The following is a 16909-nucleotide window of genomic DNA, read 5'->3' as shown; positions in this document are numbered from 1 at the left end:
CGCCGCTGCAGACTCGCTGTTTGAGGGCTTGATAGCCCACTCCCCCTCCACACCGCTCCACACTCGTTGGTTTGGAACACCTTAATGTGGCGGACCCTCTGCGCGAACCAATACAGTCTATGGCGCGAACGCGCAAACGGAGGGGTAGGGTGTAGGAGGCGGTTTGGGAATGGGTTTCATTCCAGATTGCTGGAAACACCGGGAATTCGTCCCTATAACCGGTCCCCGGAACACAAACGTTCTGCCATAGGCTACTACTAAATGCATTGCTCAACCCCGTTAATGAAATGAAAATAGACGGATCTACAAAAATAAAGGCATATTCTAACTCTAAATAATAATAATAATTATATTAATGTGTTCACACATCCCAGGGGTGCCACACGTACATAATCATATCACTAAAATACTCACAAATATGTTCTTTATCTACTTCTGTTGATTATTTACAGCTTGAGCGGACATAACAGAACTGCAGTGTGGCTGACCTTTTTATTCTTATCACCGTGTTGTCCTGATATCTGCCCTCTTACCAAGCACCCAGTTTGGTGACCTTGTTTAGCCTATTGAATTTCTTTATGTCAATATGTAAGAGACCTTAGTATGACCTTCTTTGATTCAGAAGCTCCAGATGTCGTGGGAGATTTCCTCCTTTAGGGTTTTACAGATGTTACCATAAAAAGTTGTATTACAGTATATTGTTTTTTTTAAATGTCCTAAAAATCCATGCATGCCTTTAAGAAACCCCAGGGGGAAACAAGGCACAATTAACAATAAAGACCTTGCAAACCCACACCAATATTTAATGCGTCTCCTCGTACAATTACAGTATATAAGACATTTATTTAAAAGAAAAAACACAATCTACAGAGACCCTGAATCCCTGATTATACAGTTTTTGTTGTTATCTTAAGGCCCAGATACACCGGCCAGTCACCTGAGAAGTCGCCGATGCCGACACCGACTGTTGCGTCGCCGGACTCTCTTGTGTATTTGCCGACTTCGCGCACTGGAACACACAGCAAATCCGAGCCGAGCACGTGTGAATTGCGTATGCGTGAGTGGCAATAACTCTCCTTACCAGCAGGCGGCGGTAGTGTGTATTCATCATTCAAAAGAGGCAACAACCGGAACAACCGGAAGACAGAGAAGAAGAACAGACTCCGTGATATAAACAAACGATGAGGTGAAATAGCCGTCCGTGTGTGTTCCATCTAACATTTTAAATCATTTGTTTACCTCCCTCACTTCCGTTAACGCTTCTCATGCACTGATTCGCTAGCTGAACAGCCAATCAGTTTTATCCCTTTGTCCGACTTCCGGTGGTGTTCCCGACGCCGATTCAACATGTTGATTAGGGCGTGCCCACGCTCATGTTCGGCCCGACTCCCATTTAGTGCCGATTTCGGGCCGGTGTATCTGGGCCTTTAAACCTCCACCTAACCTGAAAATAATCAAATGGCAGACCACAACTAAGCGAAACATCCATATGATTTAAAGTAAGTTCTTAGAGACCAAAGCAGACATCAAGGGTGTATATTGGTCTGAAATTGAAAATACCAATAAATGCTAATATAGCTCTAATTCTGCTGGATGTGCAATGTAGATAGGCAACATCTATCCTAAACATTAGCAATTACATAATCGCTGTCGTCTTTTTCTGCTCCAAGAAATATTTATAAATTAATATTTTCTAATATTTCTGGAAATTGTGTTGATGAGGTGTATCACTCTTCACGTAAAGTGGCACAGATTTGGTAGGGTTGGGGTGAGAGGGTGATGCTGAAACGGGGCTTGAACACAGCCTCCACACCCGGAGGCATGGAGAACGTGAAGCGCTGCAGGAAGGATGTGAAGAGGAGGAAGAGCTCCATCCTGGCCAGGTTCTCCCCGAGACACACCCGCTTACCTGCAGCAAAAACAAAAACATAATCAGAGAAATGCAAATACATAAGTAAAAAAAAGAAACAATTTATAATCTGAGCCATCTTCACCTGAGACGGTTCAGTTTTACTTCAAATTGCCCCACCGACATTAAACATGAAGGTTTGTTAAAAGGCTTTAGGTAGTATTACTAACATTTATACATTTACACATGTAAAAAATATTTTTGCATCTACCGACATTTAGCAAAAAGTCTAATAAATTGACTCAAGTGATGTCACTCCAGCTTAACAAACACAACTGTCCAACCAGACTAACTGTTGATAGCCCACAACAGCCAGGGACAGTGTTATAGGTTTTCAGAGCTTAAAGGTGGGGTAGGTAATTTTGGAGAAACCAGCTCGAGGGCGCAAGAATTTGAAAATACACAACTGGAAAAACTGCCCCTTCCTTCAGACTTCCTTACAGAGCCCCTCCTCCAACACACACGAACGGGCACATGACCAATGAGGGCACAAGATAAGTTTGTGCCCAGGTGGAAGGCTGACAGGCAGGTAGGCCATTCAGTTATTTTAGCCGGGCCGGTGAAAATGATTGGTCGTGCTTTTTACAGCGCTACGGCTTCCACAGATGAGTTTTTGTATGCGTTTATTGTCAAAGCATTTAATGTATTCATTGCTATCAGGACGTTAAGAGCATTCAAGGGAATACAACAAAAAGTGTTTCTGAAATAAAATACATACCCTACCTTTAATCAGTGCAGTAAATGCCAATTTTTGTTCCTGTTATGCGTTTATTGCAGGATTTAATTTTGATTGTTTTCGACAGGAAAAACTACAGTAGTGCCAAAAGCCAATCTTTATGAATTAAACACAAACATTTAATCTGATAAGAAACATGTACACCTAATATTCACCTGGCCATATTTGAAACTTTAACTTAAATTTGAATACCTATGTTATACAATAACAAACAATATATTACTTAAAACAGTGGCGAGCCGTCAGGGCCCTCTAGGCCCTCTGTGAGGGCCTAAGACATTCTAAAAAAAAATATTTAAAAACATTTAAAAAAAAAAAAAAAATTTGTAAATATTATTTTTGTTATATTTTTCATTAGTTTTACCGAAAACAACTTGATTTAATTGTATTTAAAATATAATTTCCAAAGAAATAAATCCTTCGAATCTGCCTGTTCAGTCTGTTTGAATGTGAAGGGTTACATGAAAGAAGCTCGTCTGGCCCTCTCTGCGATTCACAGAGGGCCCGCTATAGATCAGAGTAACAAATGCGTCACTTCCGGGCAAAAATAACGGCTCCGCCCACTTTTGGGGGAAAACAATGCTGTCAGTTGAACGGCGGTCAATACAAATTCTGAAGTTTTGGCCAATCCGATCAGAAATGTAAGAAAACCAGAGATTTTTGGATCTTTAAAGAGCCCGATTCCAATGGGCAGACAGGCAAACAATTGCATTAAGCCATTAGAAATCGACGATCGGGCTTGATATATGGTTAAATATAGCAGTAGGCTATTTATTTTCATAGATGAGAGTAACATCTACGTCACTTCACGGCCCCGCCCACTTTTTGGGGAAACAACGGCTGTCATTTGAATGGCGATTGAGCCTGACGCCACAGAGATCTTCTGTTACTGTCCTTTCTTTTTAGAGGAAGTACAGAAACACGTAACTCTGGATTTGTTTTAATGTTTGAGGTGCAATAAATGACACAGCAGCTTTTTGGCACGATAAACATATTATGTTCCGCCTCACTCATGAGAGTAACAGCTGGAGAAATTACAGCCCTGCCTACTGATTTTAATTTAACCATATATCAAGACCGATTGTTGATTACCAATGATCGAATGTAATTGTTTGCCTGACTGGCCATCGTAATCGAGCTCTTTGAAGATCCAAAAATCCACGGTTTAAACATTTTTTTTATCGGATGGGCAAAAACTTCAGAATTTGTATTGACCGCCATTCAAATGACAGCGTTGTTTTCGCCAAAAAGTGGGCGGGGCCGTAATTTTTGCCCAGAAGTGACGTAGGTGTTACTCTCATCTATAGTAACTGAACGAGAGAGTAATGTCAAATGAAAGTACAATTGACCAATCATATCTTCCCTCTAAATGAGTGGGTTTTATATCGCGGACTTTATGACAAGTTCCGCCCGCTGTGAAACTTTTTTCTTGTTTCCATAGCAACAACAACTTCCTGACAACAGCGTGAACTCGCCTTCAAATTAAAAGCATGCCAAATTACACTTAAGACATACAACTGCAACGAGAGTAAAACACACAATGAAATATTATTTTCAATGTCAAAGAACACAAATTGGGTTCACATGTGTTGTTTTGTGTGGTAGAGGGTCGCTTTCATTGATGCGCTTTGCACACCGGGCCGTTGTTTTGATATTCCGCTGAAGTATACGCTGTGACGTAATAACTCTTTTTTTTCCTTCATTTCGAGGGAAGGGGTGGGAGTCAGAGGGCCTAGTTATAAAGCTCACGGCTCGCCACTGACTTAAAAGGATTCCAGTGTATCAAAGTCAACCACTGATTTTGTTATCTGCACCATCACTTCTATAATATTAGAAGTGTTGTAAAAAGGTACTTGCCCACAGAGAAAGGGATGAAAGCAGCTCGCTGCACAAACTTCCCCTCCTTGTTCAGAAAGTGTCCTGGGTTGAAGGTGTTGGGCGTCTCCCACTCATTCTTGTCAAACAGCACCGAGGTCAGGTTGGGCATTACTATAACTCCCTGGTGATTGGAACCATAATGGTAATTTATGAAGATGCAACATGGTTGTTCAATTTGCGTAAATATTGAATTAGAGAACTGACCTTTGGGATTGTGTAGCCTCCTATCTGAACGTCCCTGTTGGTCGCATGAGGCAGGCCGAGAGGAACTACGTTTCCAATTCTCTGGATCTCGTGTATGACGGCATCAGTGTAGGGCATGTTTGGACGATCTTCCATGGACGGCTCTCTGGACTGTCCAATCACGCTGTCTATCTCCTCCTGGACCTTCTCTGTGCAACAGCAGAGCCAAGGAGCGAATGAATGGAAGACAAGACACACAAGCCAATATAACTTATAATGATTTCTTGTCTCATACCCTGAATCTCAGTGTACTTTGCCATGTAGAGCACACCCCAGCGAAGGGTGGTGGAAGTGGTCTCAGTGCCAGCTCCGAACAGATCAAACGAACACATCACCAGGTTGCCTTCATCAAAACAAGCATCTGGCTCATCATCCCTCTTGTCCTGATGCTGAACATTTTGAAAATGCACTTGTGATGTCAATTTAGAGGTACAGTTTACAAACAAATGTCTAGTGTGGGGGGAAGGCAGGGAAAGAAATTGATTATTAAACAATGATTACCTAATTGTCATTATATCAAGAGAGAGCCCATTCATTTTACTTTATAGTTCTCATAAATATATATAATTGTTTTACTACAGTGTTTACATTAAAATGCTAAATAGCCGCGTTCAGACCAAGTACTTTGCCGTACTTAGTTCCCAACACTTAGTACCCCCATGGAACTAAGAGCCGATCGCGTTCACACCGGAATAAGTTTCCTGAGGGACGATTACGCAAATGAGCCGCTGACCTCCCTTCATCTTCTTCTGCTTTGGGTTTACTGGCAGGACGCAAACAACTCCACGGCGTATACTGCCACCCGAAGCCCCCGGCCGGAAGTCCCCGGAGTTGGGGACTGGCTTCAGTAGAAGCTGCTGGGACTCCCAGCAGCTTCTACTGAAGCCTTCCGAGTAAATCGCCAGAACGCCGACACCTCCTCATCACTCCACCGCTCCCATGTTTTCTTTTGTGTTGCCATAAGTTATTCTCTCTGCGTTTGTGTGCTGGGTGAATGCTAATGCTAATAATGCTAATGCGAGGATAATAAAATGGCGGCTCTACAAAACATTTCAGAGTTTTACGGGGCGTGGTTTGCAATTCACCCAGCCAATCAGAACTGGGGCACTTTTTCCCCCCAGGAGAGTACCACCTCTCAGCAGGCACTAAAAATGGGGGTAAAAGTTCCCGGCACTAAGTACTCTTTTTGGTGTGAACGCGATATAAGGGGTACTAACGGAACTAAACGGGAAAAGTACTGGGAAAAGTACTCCGGTGTAAACGCGGCTAAAAGCAATCCTTTTCGTTTATGGCTTTTAACTTACATTTGAATAATATTAAGTCCAACTAAGAGTGCTTCTAATGATTGGATTTTCTTTTATGTTGTCAATTTATTTTTATAATAGCTTTTATAATATTGTTTTCAATATTTGGTAACATTTTTTTCTCTTACTATGTTCATGTTTGTATTATTATATACCAAAGCAAATTCAATAATAAGTAAACTGAATTTTGACTTTGAATAATCACTTATTTTATGCTTTTGTTGCCAAAAACATATGTGTGAAACTTTCTAAATTATGCAACAAAGGATCATTTTTATTATTAATTAATTGCATGGGTATTTCTTGCATTTGATAATCATTTGGTCTATACTGTAAGATTTCAGAATATAGTGGCAAAATCACAATGACGATTTCCCACAGCCTTAAGGAAACCCTAAAAACTGTCAATTCAGCATCTGGGTTTACAATCATATAAGGCAAAACAAAACAAATATGATCAATTATGCTAGTATCTATCTATAACTACGAGCCCTTTGCTCGTAGTTTGTCCACTAACCTTCTGAATCTCAGTCAGGTAACAGTCGATGAAGTCTCGAGGATCAGAGGGGTTCCAGTCTTCCCTGTGCTTATTCATTTCTGTTTTCATCAAGTCCATTATATCACGATAAACCTTTTGAAGAGTGTGGTGTGGCCCCGGCAAACGCCTCATCAGCACAGGAAAGGCGTTGTACAGCTGTTGATATCATTATCATACAGTGTAAATAAGAATTAGAGAAAATGTGTATCAAAGAGCAAACACTCAACTCTATCAGAGACTACGATCAAAGAGTGTCCGGATGCAGGAACAAGACCAGTACACTGAATTAAGATTTCAATAGTTTTGAAAGGATGTACCTGTGCCCAAATGGATCCTTCAATCTGGACCCCTTTGTCCAACAACGTTATCAACTGCAGAAACTTCTCATCCTTGTAGTCAAAGCGATGGCCAAAGATCAGGGAGCAGATGATGTTGGAGACGGCGTTGTTCATTAAAAAATGTAGATTGGAGGGTTTGCCTGGACAGTTGATCAAACATATCAAAATGAAAAGTGAGTAGCATGATCAGTAATATATTCTTTATGTATTCACAATACCTTTAGAGATGTGTAAACTTTACCTTTATGACCAGCGATTTCTTTGGACATGTACCTAAATTCCTCCAGTATGCAAGATTCAAGGGATTTCTTGCCAACGCCAAAGTATTTGAGAGTGGAGAGGGCAAACCGCCTTTGTTGTTTCCATGAATACCCATTAGCAAAAATAATACCTGATGAGAAAATGTGAATTTAGATAAAAACTTTAGAATTGCAGCTTGTGACATAATTGATTAACCCTAGTTTTTATAATCAACAACATATTTTAACACTTAGATCAATTTGCAATAGTGGGACATCAAATGTATTATCAAAATAATGCCTGTCACTATTCTTCACACACCATGATTCAAGGCTTTTATTGTCATGCTAAAGCCCCGGATGACCAGGCCAGGCGACGCCACTGGAGGTCGGTAAACTCTCTCCTACAAGGATAGAAAAAGTGCTTTACCTAGATCAGGCAACACATCAGTATGGATGGGGAAAGCAGGGCGGTCGCTCATGTGATCTCCTTTGCTGAGAACCTCCTGCAGAGTGCTGAAGCCGTTCAACACCACCGTCCACACAGGGCCCATCTTCAGGCTGTACACGTTCCCATACTGCTCTGCCAACTGTGGGAGGGAGACACAAGTGAGTGGGAGGAAAGCAAATAGGAAACTTTGACCTTGAATTTTTAGAAAATGCCCAAAGACAGGAGAAATACATAAATAACATTACAATTACTTTTGAGTGTTTATTTGTTTTTTTGTTTTCAAAAGCTTTAATGTCAGGTGACCCAGTGAGAAATACAATACAGCGTCGTATTACTGCATTGGACAAGTAGGACAAAACTCTTTTAATTGGATTTTAGAGATTCTATTTTATACGATTATTGTCGGTAAAATTCTGCAGTTTTACATTGAAAAGTCTTGATTTTTGTCAAAAACTTCCATATCCTCTGACTTAATGAATCAAAAAACAATGCAGCATTGTATTATTACACTGGAGCAGTAGGACACACCCCTTTATATTGGATTTCAGTGCTGAAAAACTATTAAAATATATTTATATTACTTATATCCTTATCATAATGAAGCCACGTCAATGCCCAATTGTATTGTATTGCACTGGCCAAGTGGGACACAGCTGTCTTTATTGGATTTCAAACCACCTCTAATACTTTTATAAAACTCAGCACAATTTAATTGAGAGCTATATTTCAGCATTGTATTGATACACTATAGACAAGAGGGGCCCATGTATTGTTATTGGATTTCAGTCAAACTTCTATTTCATATGAATATCTTCAAGAAAAAAAGGTTCATACAAATATTTATCGAAAATAGAAGCGGGACTAAAACACGATAAAACAGGTGTGTCCTTTTGTTTAGTGTATACAATGCTCCATTTACTGTCATGTGCCATAGAAGCTATTGAAAGAATCCCATAGTTTATCTAAAAGAAAACAACTTCATAACAATATTGTGACGACCCCTCCACACCACATGGGGTGCCGTCTGTTCGTGAGTGTGTTTGTGGTGATTGCAGGTTCCAGTGCCCGATGAGCTGCACCTCCCGGATGAAGCTGCTGCACTTGTCTGATGAGCCGCACCTGCTGGAAGAATACAAGAGGAGCCAAGCCGGATACGTCTCGCTCTCACACTCCTCTGGGCCCTCTCTACGTGCCAGCCTCGGGGACCTGTGGCTGGTTCTTTTTCACTCAATTGTTTATTAAGAATAAACAATTGTTATATTCTTACCTTTTGTCTCGCCTCCCTGCTTTTTGTTGCAGCCCAGGGGCCGGGTTGTAACAGATGGGGGGCTCGTTGTTTTGGACCTGGGAAACGTTTGGTATTGGATGTTCGTTGTGGAAGCGGATTGCGCACAGCTGTTGTCGCAGAATGCAGTTGATTGTTTGGGAGTAGCGTTACGGGAGTGAGTGTATTGCAGTTTGGAATGTATAGGGAATGTATGGCAGCGAGTAAGCACAGTCATGCTAGTTACCGTGGTTTCTGTCCCTTAGGTTTAGTACGGTCTTCCTTGGAGGTCGTAGGGGGGGATGTTATACCTCATTCCCACCAACGGTGTTTCAGGGCCGGTTCGGAGCTGGAGCTTGAAAAGCACCGTGTTATGTACGTATGTGTCACATCAGGTGTGACTGTACCTTTTAAGATGGCACCGGGAGTTTGGGGATGTGTGAACTGGATACAGTTGGTTTGTTGTTGTGTTGTCACGGGAGCGTATGCAACAACGTGTTCAATAAACGGTCAACCTAAATGTCGTAGTCCATAGTCTTATATATACAACATTGGCGACGAGGATTATGGATTCTCACCTCTCTCCCCGTTCCTCGCACTGCCAGGCGAACCGCCGATTATGTGGGTTCGCTGGCTTGAGTCCTTCGAAACGTTCATAGTAGCCGTGGGCTAGCTGAAGCTAACGATGACAGGAAGAAAGCCCTTCTGATACACTCACTGGGCAGCGAGGGACAGCAGATTTTTCGGACTCTCGGACTCGCTCCGAAATATGCGCACTGTGTTACACTGCTCACTGGACACTTTGCTGCTCCACAAAATGTTATGCTCCGGCAAATTGTTTTTCTGCAACGCCGGCAACAGGCGGGTGAGTCTGTCCACCATTACGTGGCTGATCTGAGGGGACTAGCCAGCCTCTGTAAATTCGGGGCGCTGGAAGACGAACTAATACGGGATCAGCTGGCTGAGCACACTAACAGCTCAACGCTCAGAGAAAAGCTGCTAATGATGACAGACAAGCTCACTTTAACAAGAGCAGTGGAGGTAGCTTTCCAGCTTGAGTCAGCAGCAGCCTTAGCATCCCAGCTAGCTCCCTCCTCTGGTTCTTTTCCCCACAGACCCATGCTACTAACTCAAACGCTGGCGCTACCCATGGAGCCTTCCGTGGAGGTTTTCCCTGAGGACAACTTTGATGTGAACTTTGAAGCACGCCAGGGTACGGCAGCACGTTGGGCCTGTGGTAATTGTGGCTCATCATCGCACCAGAGTCGAGCTCCAAACTGCCCTGCCAAGGGACAGAGGTGTCGACGCTGAGGCAGACAGAACCATTTTGCATGGGTCTGTTGGTCTGTTGCTCTGTTGCTCTGTTCCTGCAGCCGACAGCCCACCTCCAAGTACGCCTGGGCCGCACGCACTGACGACCATCCACTCAGTGGGCGCCATCCCCCGACCACTAAAGTGCTGCACGGTGGAGCTGGATGGGGTCTGCCTCCTGCTGCTGCCGGATACGGGGGCCTCCAAGTCGCTCCTGAATGTTTCCACGGTCCGGCGTCTCTTTCCGCTCCGAACACTCACCGCAGACGCCGAGGATCTGTACGGGTATGGACACTCTAAAATTGGAATGGCGGGCAATATCACCTTTGCTGTGCGTTACGGGACTAAGGCTCTCCCCGCATTCACCTTTCAAGTGTCTCACCAGGGGGCCAACCTCATGGGTTTTGATTTGTTTTGTGAGTTGGGTTTCACCCTTGTGGACAATTCTGGGGCCGCCATCTTGTCTGTTGGCTCACCGTGGCATCAGCGCTGGCCTGCTCTGTTCAGTGGTTTGGGCTGCCTCACCGCCTTTGACCACCAGCCCCTCCTCAAGCCTGAGGTACACCCCGTGATTCAGCCCATACGCCGCCTGCCTTTCGCCCTGCGCGACAACGTCACCGCCGAGCTGCAAAAACTCTTGGACGTGGACATCATCGAACGCATTGATACGCCCGTGCATCAATCAATCAATCAATCAATGTTTATTTATATAGCCCAATATCACAAATGTTACATTTGTCTCAGTGGACTTCACAGTTTGTACAGAATATCAGTATGACAATACGACACCCTCTGTCCTTAGACCCTCACATCATACAAGGAAAAACTTCCAGAGAAAACCCACAGTTTAAAGGGAAAAATGGGAGAAACCTCAGGGAGAGCAACAGAGGAGGGATCCCTCTCCCAGGACGCATCGACCTCAGGCCGGTGAACAAAGCCGTGATACCTGACAGGTATCCGCTGCCCACAGTGGAGGAGCTAGCCGCACAATTCTACGGCTCTTCCATGTTCACAAAACTAGACCTTCGCCAAGGCTACCTGCAGGTTCCGCTGCACCCTGACAGCCGCAGCCTTACAGCTTTCGTGACTCATGTTGGAGTGTTTCGATACACCCGCATGCCCTTCGGCCTCAGCTCGGCCCCCAGCTGTGTAAAAAACATCATGACCACCATCTTCGCCAGCATCACGGGCGTGGTCGTCTTCCTGGACGACATAGTGGTTCAACACCTGGCGAGGGTGCTGGACGTCCTCGCCAGTCACAACCTCACACTCAATGGGGAAAAGTGCACCTTCGCTGTTCCAGCCATACACTCAAACGTAAAGGCGGTGCTGCGCCTGCCTGAGCCGTCCTGTCCAGCTCAGATCTCTTCGTTTCTGGGGATGACGGCCTACTACCTGCGCTTTCTTCCTCAGTACTCCTCGACCACCTCCTCATTACGCGAACTCCTGAAACAGGACGCGGTCTGGGAGTGGACCCCGGCCTGCTCCGCCGTTATTCACCAACTCAAGACGCAGCTCACCTCAACACCGGTGCTCGCATTCTTTGACCTGGCGAGCCCCACGTTCGTGACCTGTGACGCGTCCAATACGGCAATAGGGGCGGTGCTGTCCCAGATCCAGGGGGGCACAGAACGCCCGGTGGCGTTCGCCTCTCAGTCCATCAACTCGGCCGAACAGAAATACTCAGTGGGGGAGCGGGAGGCGCTGGCCTGCGTCTGGGCGTGCGAGCGGCGGCACATGTACGTGTATGGGCGACATTTTACGTTGCCTACTGACCATCAGGCTCTCACAGCCCTGCTTTCTATATCGGGGTCGGGACACAAACCGCTGAGGATCTACCGCTGGTCAGAGAGACTCCTGCCGTATGACTTCACCACAGGGAGAATGTGGTGGCTGACCTGCTCTCCCGCGCCACCCCCACCCCAGCACCCGGCGTGGGCCCGGACACAACAGAGTCAGAGCTCATACTCATGCTCCACGCCCCGCTTCAGGCCGCGGTTTCCCTGGAGGACCTTCGGCTCGTGTCGGAGGAGGACCCCACGCTCTCCCGGCTCCAAACTTACATCCGGGAGGGATGGCCTGCGAAGTTCCCGAAGGAGCTGGTGTCTTTTCATTGGGTCAAGGACAAGCTGGCCTGCTGGAACGGTGTCTGCGTGGCCCGGGGCCTCCACACGTTCGATACCCAGGGCCACCTGGGTATCGTGAAGGTGAAACAGCGCTGCAGGGATTTGGTGTGGTGGCCGGGCATAGATCGAGATATAGAGACAATGGTGAAGGAGTGCACGGCCTGCCTGGTCAGTGGCAAAATTGGCCCGCCACCCCCACAGCCCCTGCAGCCCTTGCAATGGCCACGCGCCTTGGGAGCACATGCAGCTGGACACCTGTGGGGAGCTGCATGGCGTCCCGCACCACCAACGCTTCCTCCTGGTGGAAGGGTCCGTAACGGCTCGGGTGGTCACAGACTTCCTCTCATCTCTGTTTGCTCGGTGGGGCAGTCTTAACGCCATCACTACGGATAACGGCCCACAGTTTGTCTCAGCTGAGTTCGCCACCTCTGTGGAAGAGTGGGGGATTAAACACATCCGTACAGCTTTCTACCACCCGCAAGCAAATGGGGGGGTGGAAAGGTTCAACCAAACCCTAAAGAACGGGATCAGAGCACTGCTCCGCACCCTGCTTCACTACCGGGCGACGCCGCATTCAACTACCGGCAGCTCCCTAGCCCTCTTGATGATGGGCCGTGAGCTGCAGCTCCCTTTTGGATCGGCTACGGGCCCCAGCGGCCATCACGCCAACAACCACACCCTGCCAGAGCGCCAGGGTCGCAGAGGCTCAGCGTCGCATGAAGCAGCGGTTCTACAAGAGACGGAGGTTGACAGCGCCTCCCATCACAGTGGGGGACTGGGTCAGGATTCACCGTCCTAACCGGGACCACAAGCTGCTATCCTTCTGGACGGCGCTGACGAAGGTCACCACTCAACTGGGGTCAGCCACCTTTCGCCTGGCTGACGGATCATGGTGTCATGCAAGCCGGCTTCGGAAGGTGGCACCGCCCCCCATCGTGGACCCAGGGCCCAGGGAGGACGGGGACTTTGCTTTTCCTGATGAGCAGTTGCAGGGTCCAGCCGGGTTCCCACCACCTGAGCCGGTTGAGCCAGTGGTTTGTCCTGAAGCTCATCCGGCCCGTGTCCGGGTCGGACCAAGATACTTGGAAGACTATATTGTGAGCTTGTGACTCTCAGGGGTAATGTTCAGAGCATATACTGTCGCGTGGCAGAATAATCCACATGGCTATGTATGCTGGTGACTGGCAACCTACCCAGTTCATCTAGAGTAGATAGCTAAAAGTCACTCGGTTATTTTCGGAAACCATGTGATGATGGCCTACTGATGACGACATTTCCGCTTGATTTCAAAGTAAGAGCATGATGGTTTGTTTAATGCTCTGTTTTTTTATTATAATGAACAGCGGAACGTTAGATGCATTCTTACTTCACCATCATCATCATCATCATCATCATCATCATCATCATCATCATCATCATCATCATCATCATCATCATCATCATCATCATCATCATCATGTTATATTGATACAGTTAGTTTGTGTTAGTTTATTGGTTCAATATAGCATATATCGAGCACTTTCGTTGTGGTTGAAGTACAGGCTGTATGCGCCACTTTCGGATCCCGGGGGGAGCAGCTGGCAGCGAAGCAGCCCAAGATAAAACTCTTTCTTCATTGTTTTTTGTGTATTCAGTCAAGCGGGTCAAAGTTACAAAGCACTTCACATCTTATTAATCGGCCTAATTTTAACTTACCAGTGCAGTAATATAGTAATCTGTAGAAAAGCACCGTATTTAGGTTAGCCTTCATAGTAAGGCTACTTTAAATGTTATAATATTCATTGTGTCCTTTCTACTGTATATGCATATATTCCTGTCTATTGCTTTCATTTGTATTTAATGTTATTGTGTTTAATTTTAAATTTAATTGTGTTTTAAAAATACTTGTTTCCACACATTTCATAATTTGGGATGAATGAAGTATCTATATATATGATATCCATCTGTCCGTCTATCTATCTATCTATCTATCTATCTATCTATCTATCTATCTATCTATCTATCTGTCTATCTATCTGTCTGTCTGTCTGTCTGTCTGTCTGTCTGTCTGTCTGTCTGTCTGTCTGTCTGCCTGCCTGCCTGCCTGCCTGCCTGCCTGCCTGCCTGCCTGCCTACCTACACAATTTTACATTGTAACTTTGACCCGCTTGACTGAATACACAACAAACAATGAAGAAAGAGTTTTATCTGGGCTGCTTCGCTGCCAGCTGCTCCCCCCGGGATCCGAAAGTGGCGTATAGCCTGTACTTCAGCATCAACAAAAGTGCTCGATATATGCTGTATTGAACCAATAAACACAAACTAACTGTATCCCTATAACATGATGATGATGATGATGATGATGATGATGATGATGATGATGATGATGATGATGATGGTGATAAAGAATGCATCTAACGTTCCGCTGTTCAAATACTTTTATCGTGTACTTTTTGAGTAATCCCCTGCAGAGTACAATAATGCACGTTGTCTGCCATCTTTGATGAGAGATAAAATAATTTTTTGCCATAAGTTCTCAGTGAAAGATGTACTGTTGGACTCAGTACTATTTGAACTACCACCACAAGTACAATCAAATACTTTTATCGTGTACTTTTTGAGTAATACCCCGTCAAACTCCCATGCAGAGTGCATGTTTTCAGCCATCTTTGATGAGAAATAAAATCATTTTTTGCCATAAGTTCTCAGTGAAAGATGTACTGCTGGATAGAGTGCTACTAGGACTACTACCACAAGTACAATCAAATACTTTTATCGTGTACTTTTTGAATAATACCCTGTCAAACTCCCATGAAGAGTGCATGTTTTCGGCCATCTTTGATGATAAAAAAATAAAAATAATAAAAAAACATTAAACAAACCATCATGCTCTTACTTTGAAATCATGCGGAAATGTCGTCATTAGCAGGCCATCACGTGGTTTCCGAAAATAACCGAGTGACACGAGTAGATTTTAGCGGAGACCGGTGGAAAATATGTCTAGAACGATCATTTGTTGATGATCCCTAATTGAAACCCTGTACACAGGTGAAACTGAACCGGAGTAAATGTCTGTCTAACATCTAACCTTAAAAAAACAACTAAAGGTTAATGACTGTTATCAGATTTTTCCTCTGCAATAAACATAAACGGATTGCAGTCCTACCTTGGTCATGTCGTTGTGGAGATTGTTGAAGTCAAGAGAGAGAATATTCCCCACCAGAGGAAGAGCCCAGGGTCCTGGAGGAAAGCTGTGGGGCCGACGGGACCTCAGACCCAGGGCCACCAGCAGGAGGACCAGGGTGAAGACGAGCAGGCTGCGGCTGTCCAGACACACGGAGAAAGCCCAGGGTAGATCCATCCTTACATTTAACAGCTTCTGGAACCACTCGGGTTTGGTTGTATTCGCTTCAGAGTTTTATCAAAGAGACATCATGCAGGCTACACCTCTTTAGGGGACTGGTTGGCTGTTTGATTCCTGACCAAAAGAGGCGGTGTCATTTCAGGTGAAACACAGACACTTCGTTTCTCCAACATAAACACTTTGAAAGCACATTTGAGGTGGGAGAAGTACTCAGATCTTGCACTTAAGTAAAGTAAATGTACTATAAACCACATTTGACACACATTTTGTGACATCACAATGAGTTTCTTTGAAAGAACTCTGACCTTTATCATGATTTTGTATTATGTAACAGTTATGTAATCCTTTGTACTTATCCTCTGGGTTTTTGCATAAGAGAAAAGATACCCCACGTTATGTTCAATAATTGAGTCGATATCAGAACATGTAATTCAAAGTATTTACATCAGGTATCACACAAAGGCTTGTTTATCATATATTAGATGCATCTGATTCAATATATATTCAGCATCCAAAAATAAAGGCATTATGTCCTCAGTGTTTATTCACATATTTTAATTAACCTACATGAAACCTCCATATCCTTTTGGCCACATGTTCCAAAAGACACATTGGCATGTGACATCCAAAATGTAACCTGATTTAAATTATATCACACTTTTCAAAAGTTCAAGAAAGAAAGTAATTGGAGCATTTCAAAAATGTAAATGCATAAAATATTCACAGTTAGTATTCTGAAATTCAAAACAGTCTTTCCTTCTCTGGGATTTTGATATTCAATAACAACATTTCTGCGCTTAACATTTTTTGATTTTATAATCTGCCTTTTCATGCTATAAGAAATGTTCAAGGTCAGCAATAGACAAATTGACATGTCATGTTTGCAACTTGAAAATTAGCCAGGCTTAGCTAGACTACCCTTAAAAACGGAACTTCCTATTGGCTCTAGTATCGATATTTTGAAACGTAACGTAATATCGGAAGTATCGATATTTTGGAATCCATCCGCCCACCCCTACTACGGGGTTTCCGCAGGGTCTGAGCAGGGTCCCGTCACTGTCTATGAGCGGGCGAGCGGCGCTGAGCGAATTTGTCGGACATTTTGCAGACAGAAACATCGACATGTCACGTGTGGCCGAATTTGGATGTGAAGTTGGGGATTCTTGGGACATTTGTCTTCCTCGTTTGCATAATGAGGTAAGTGTGTATTTTACCTAACAAAGAATGTT

At 44.6% G+C, this 16909-nt stretch overlaps 1 protein-coding gene across 1 annotated transcript; it reads right to left on the bottom strand.

Moving 5' to 3' along the window:
• Positions 1-778: 778 nt before the first annotated feature.
• LOC307023721 (cytochrome P450 2J4-like) lies at positions 779-15772 on the bottom strand. Its single transcript, XM_079657210.1, has 9 exons — positions 15483-15772; positions 7616-7775; positions 7188-7337; positions 6926-7086; positions 6588-6764; positions 5002-5155; positions 4728-4915; positions 4503-4644; positions 779-1909 (listed from the first exon to the last, which is right to left on the bottom strand). Exons 1-9 carry the CDS (start codon positions 15675-15677, stop codon positions 1728-1730), a joined length of 1509 nt encoding a protein of 502 aa, XP_079513336.1. The 5' UTR covers positions 15678-15772; the 3' UTR covers positions 779-1727.
• Between the last annotated feature and the right edge of the window lie 1137 nt (positions 15773-16909).

Source organism: Notothenia rossii, assembly GCF_949606895.1.
Source record: "Notothenia rossii genome assembly, chromosome: 1".
NCBI classification, from domain to species: Eukaryota; Metazoa; Chordata; class Actinopteri; order Perciformes; family Nototheniidae; genus Notothenia; species Notothenia rossii.
Note: the sequence above shows the minus strand (reverse complement) of the source record. Positions and strands in the feature narration are given on the sequence as shown.

What these genes read in the sequence shown, in the direction of transcription:
- LOC307023721 (XM_079657210.1), bottom strand. Translation starts at nt 15,677, where the DNA reads ATGGATCTACCCTGGGCTTTCTCCGTGTGTCTGGACAGCCGCAGCCTG. An exon ending in AAGGATCCATTTGGGCACAG is followed by an intron (nt 6,765 to 6,925) that starts GTACATCCTTTC and finishes TGATATCAACAG; the next exon opens with CTGTACAACGCCTTTCCTGT. An exon ending in TTTCATCCCTTTCTCTGTGG is followed by an intron (nt 1,910 to 4,502) that starts GCAAGTACCTTT and finishes TTTTTGCTGCAG; the next exon opens with GTAAGCGGGTGTGTCTCGGG.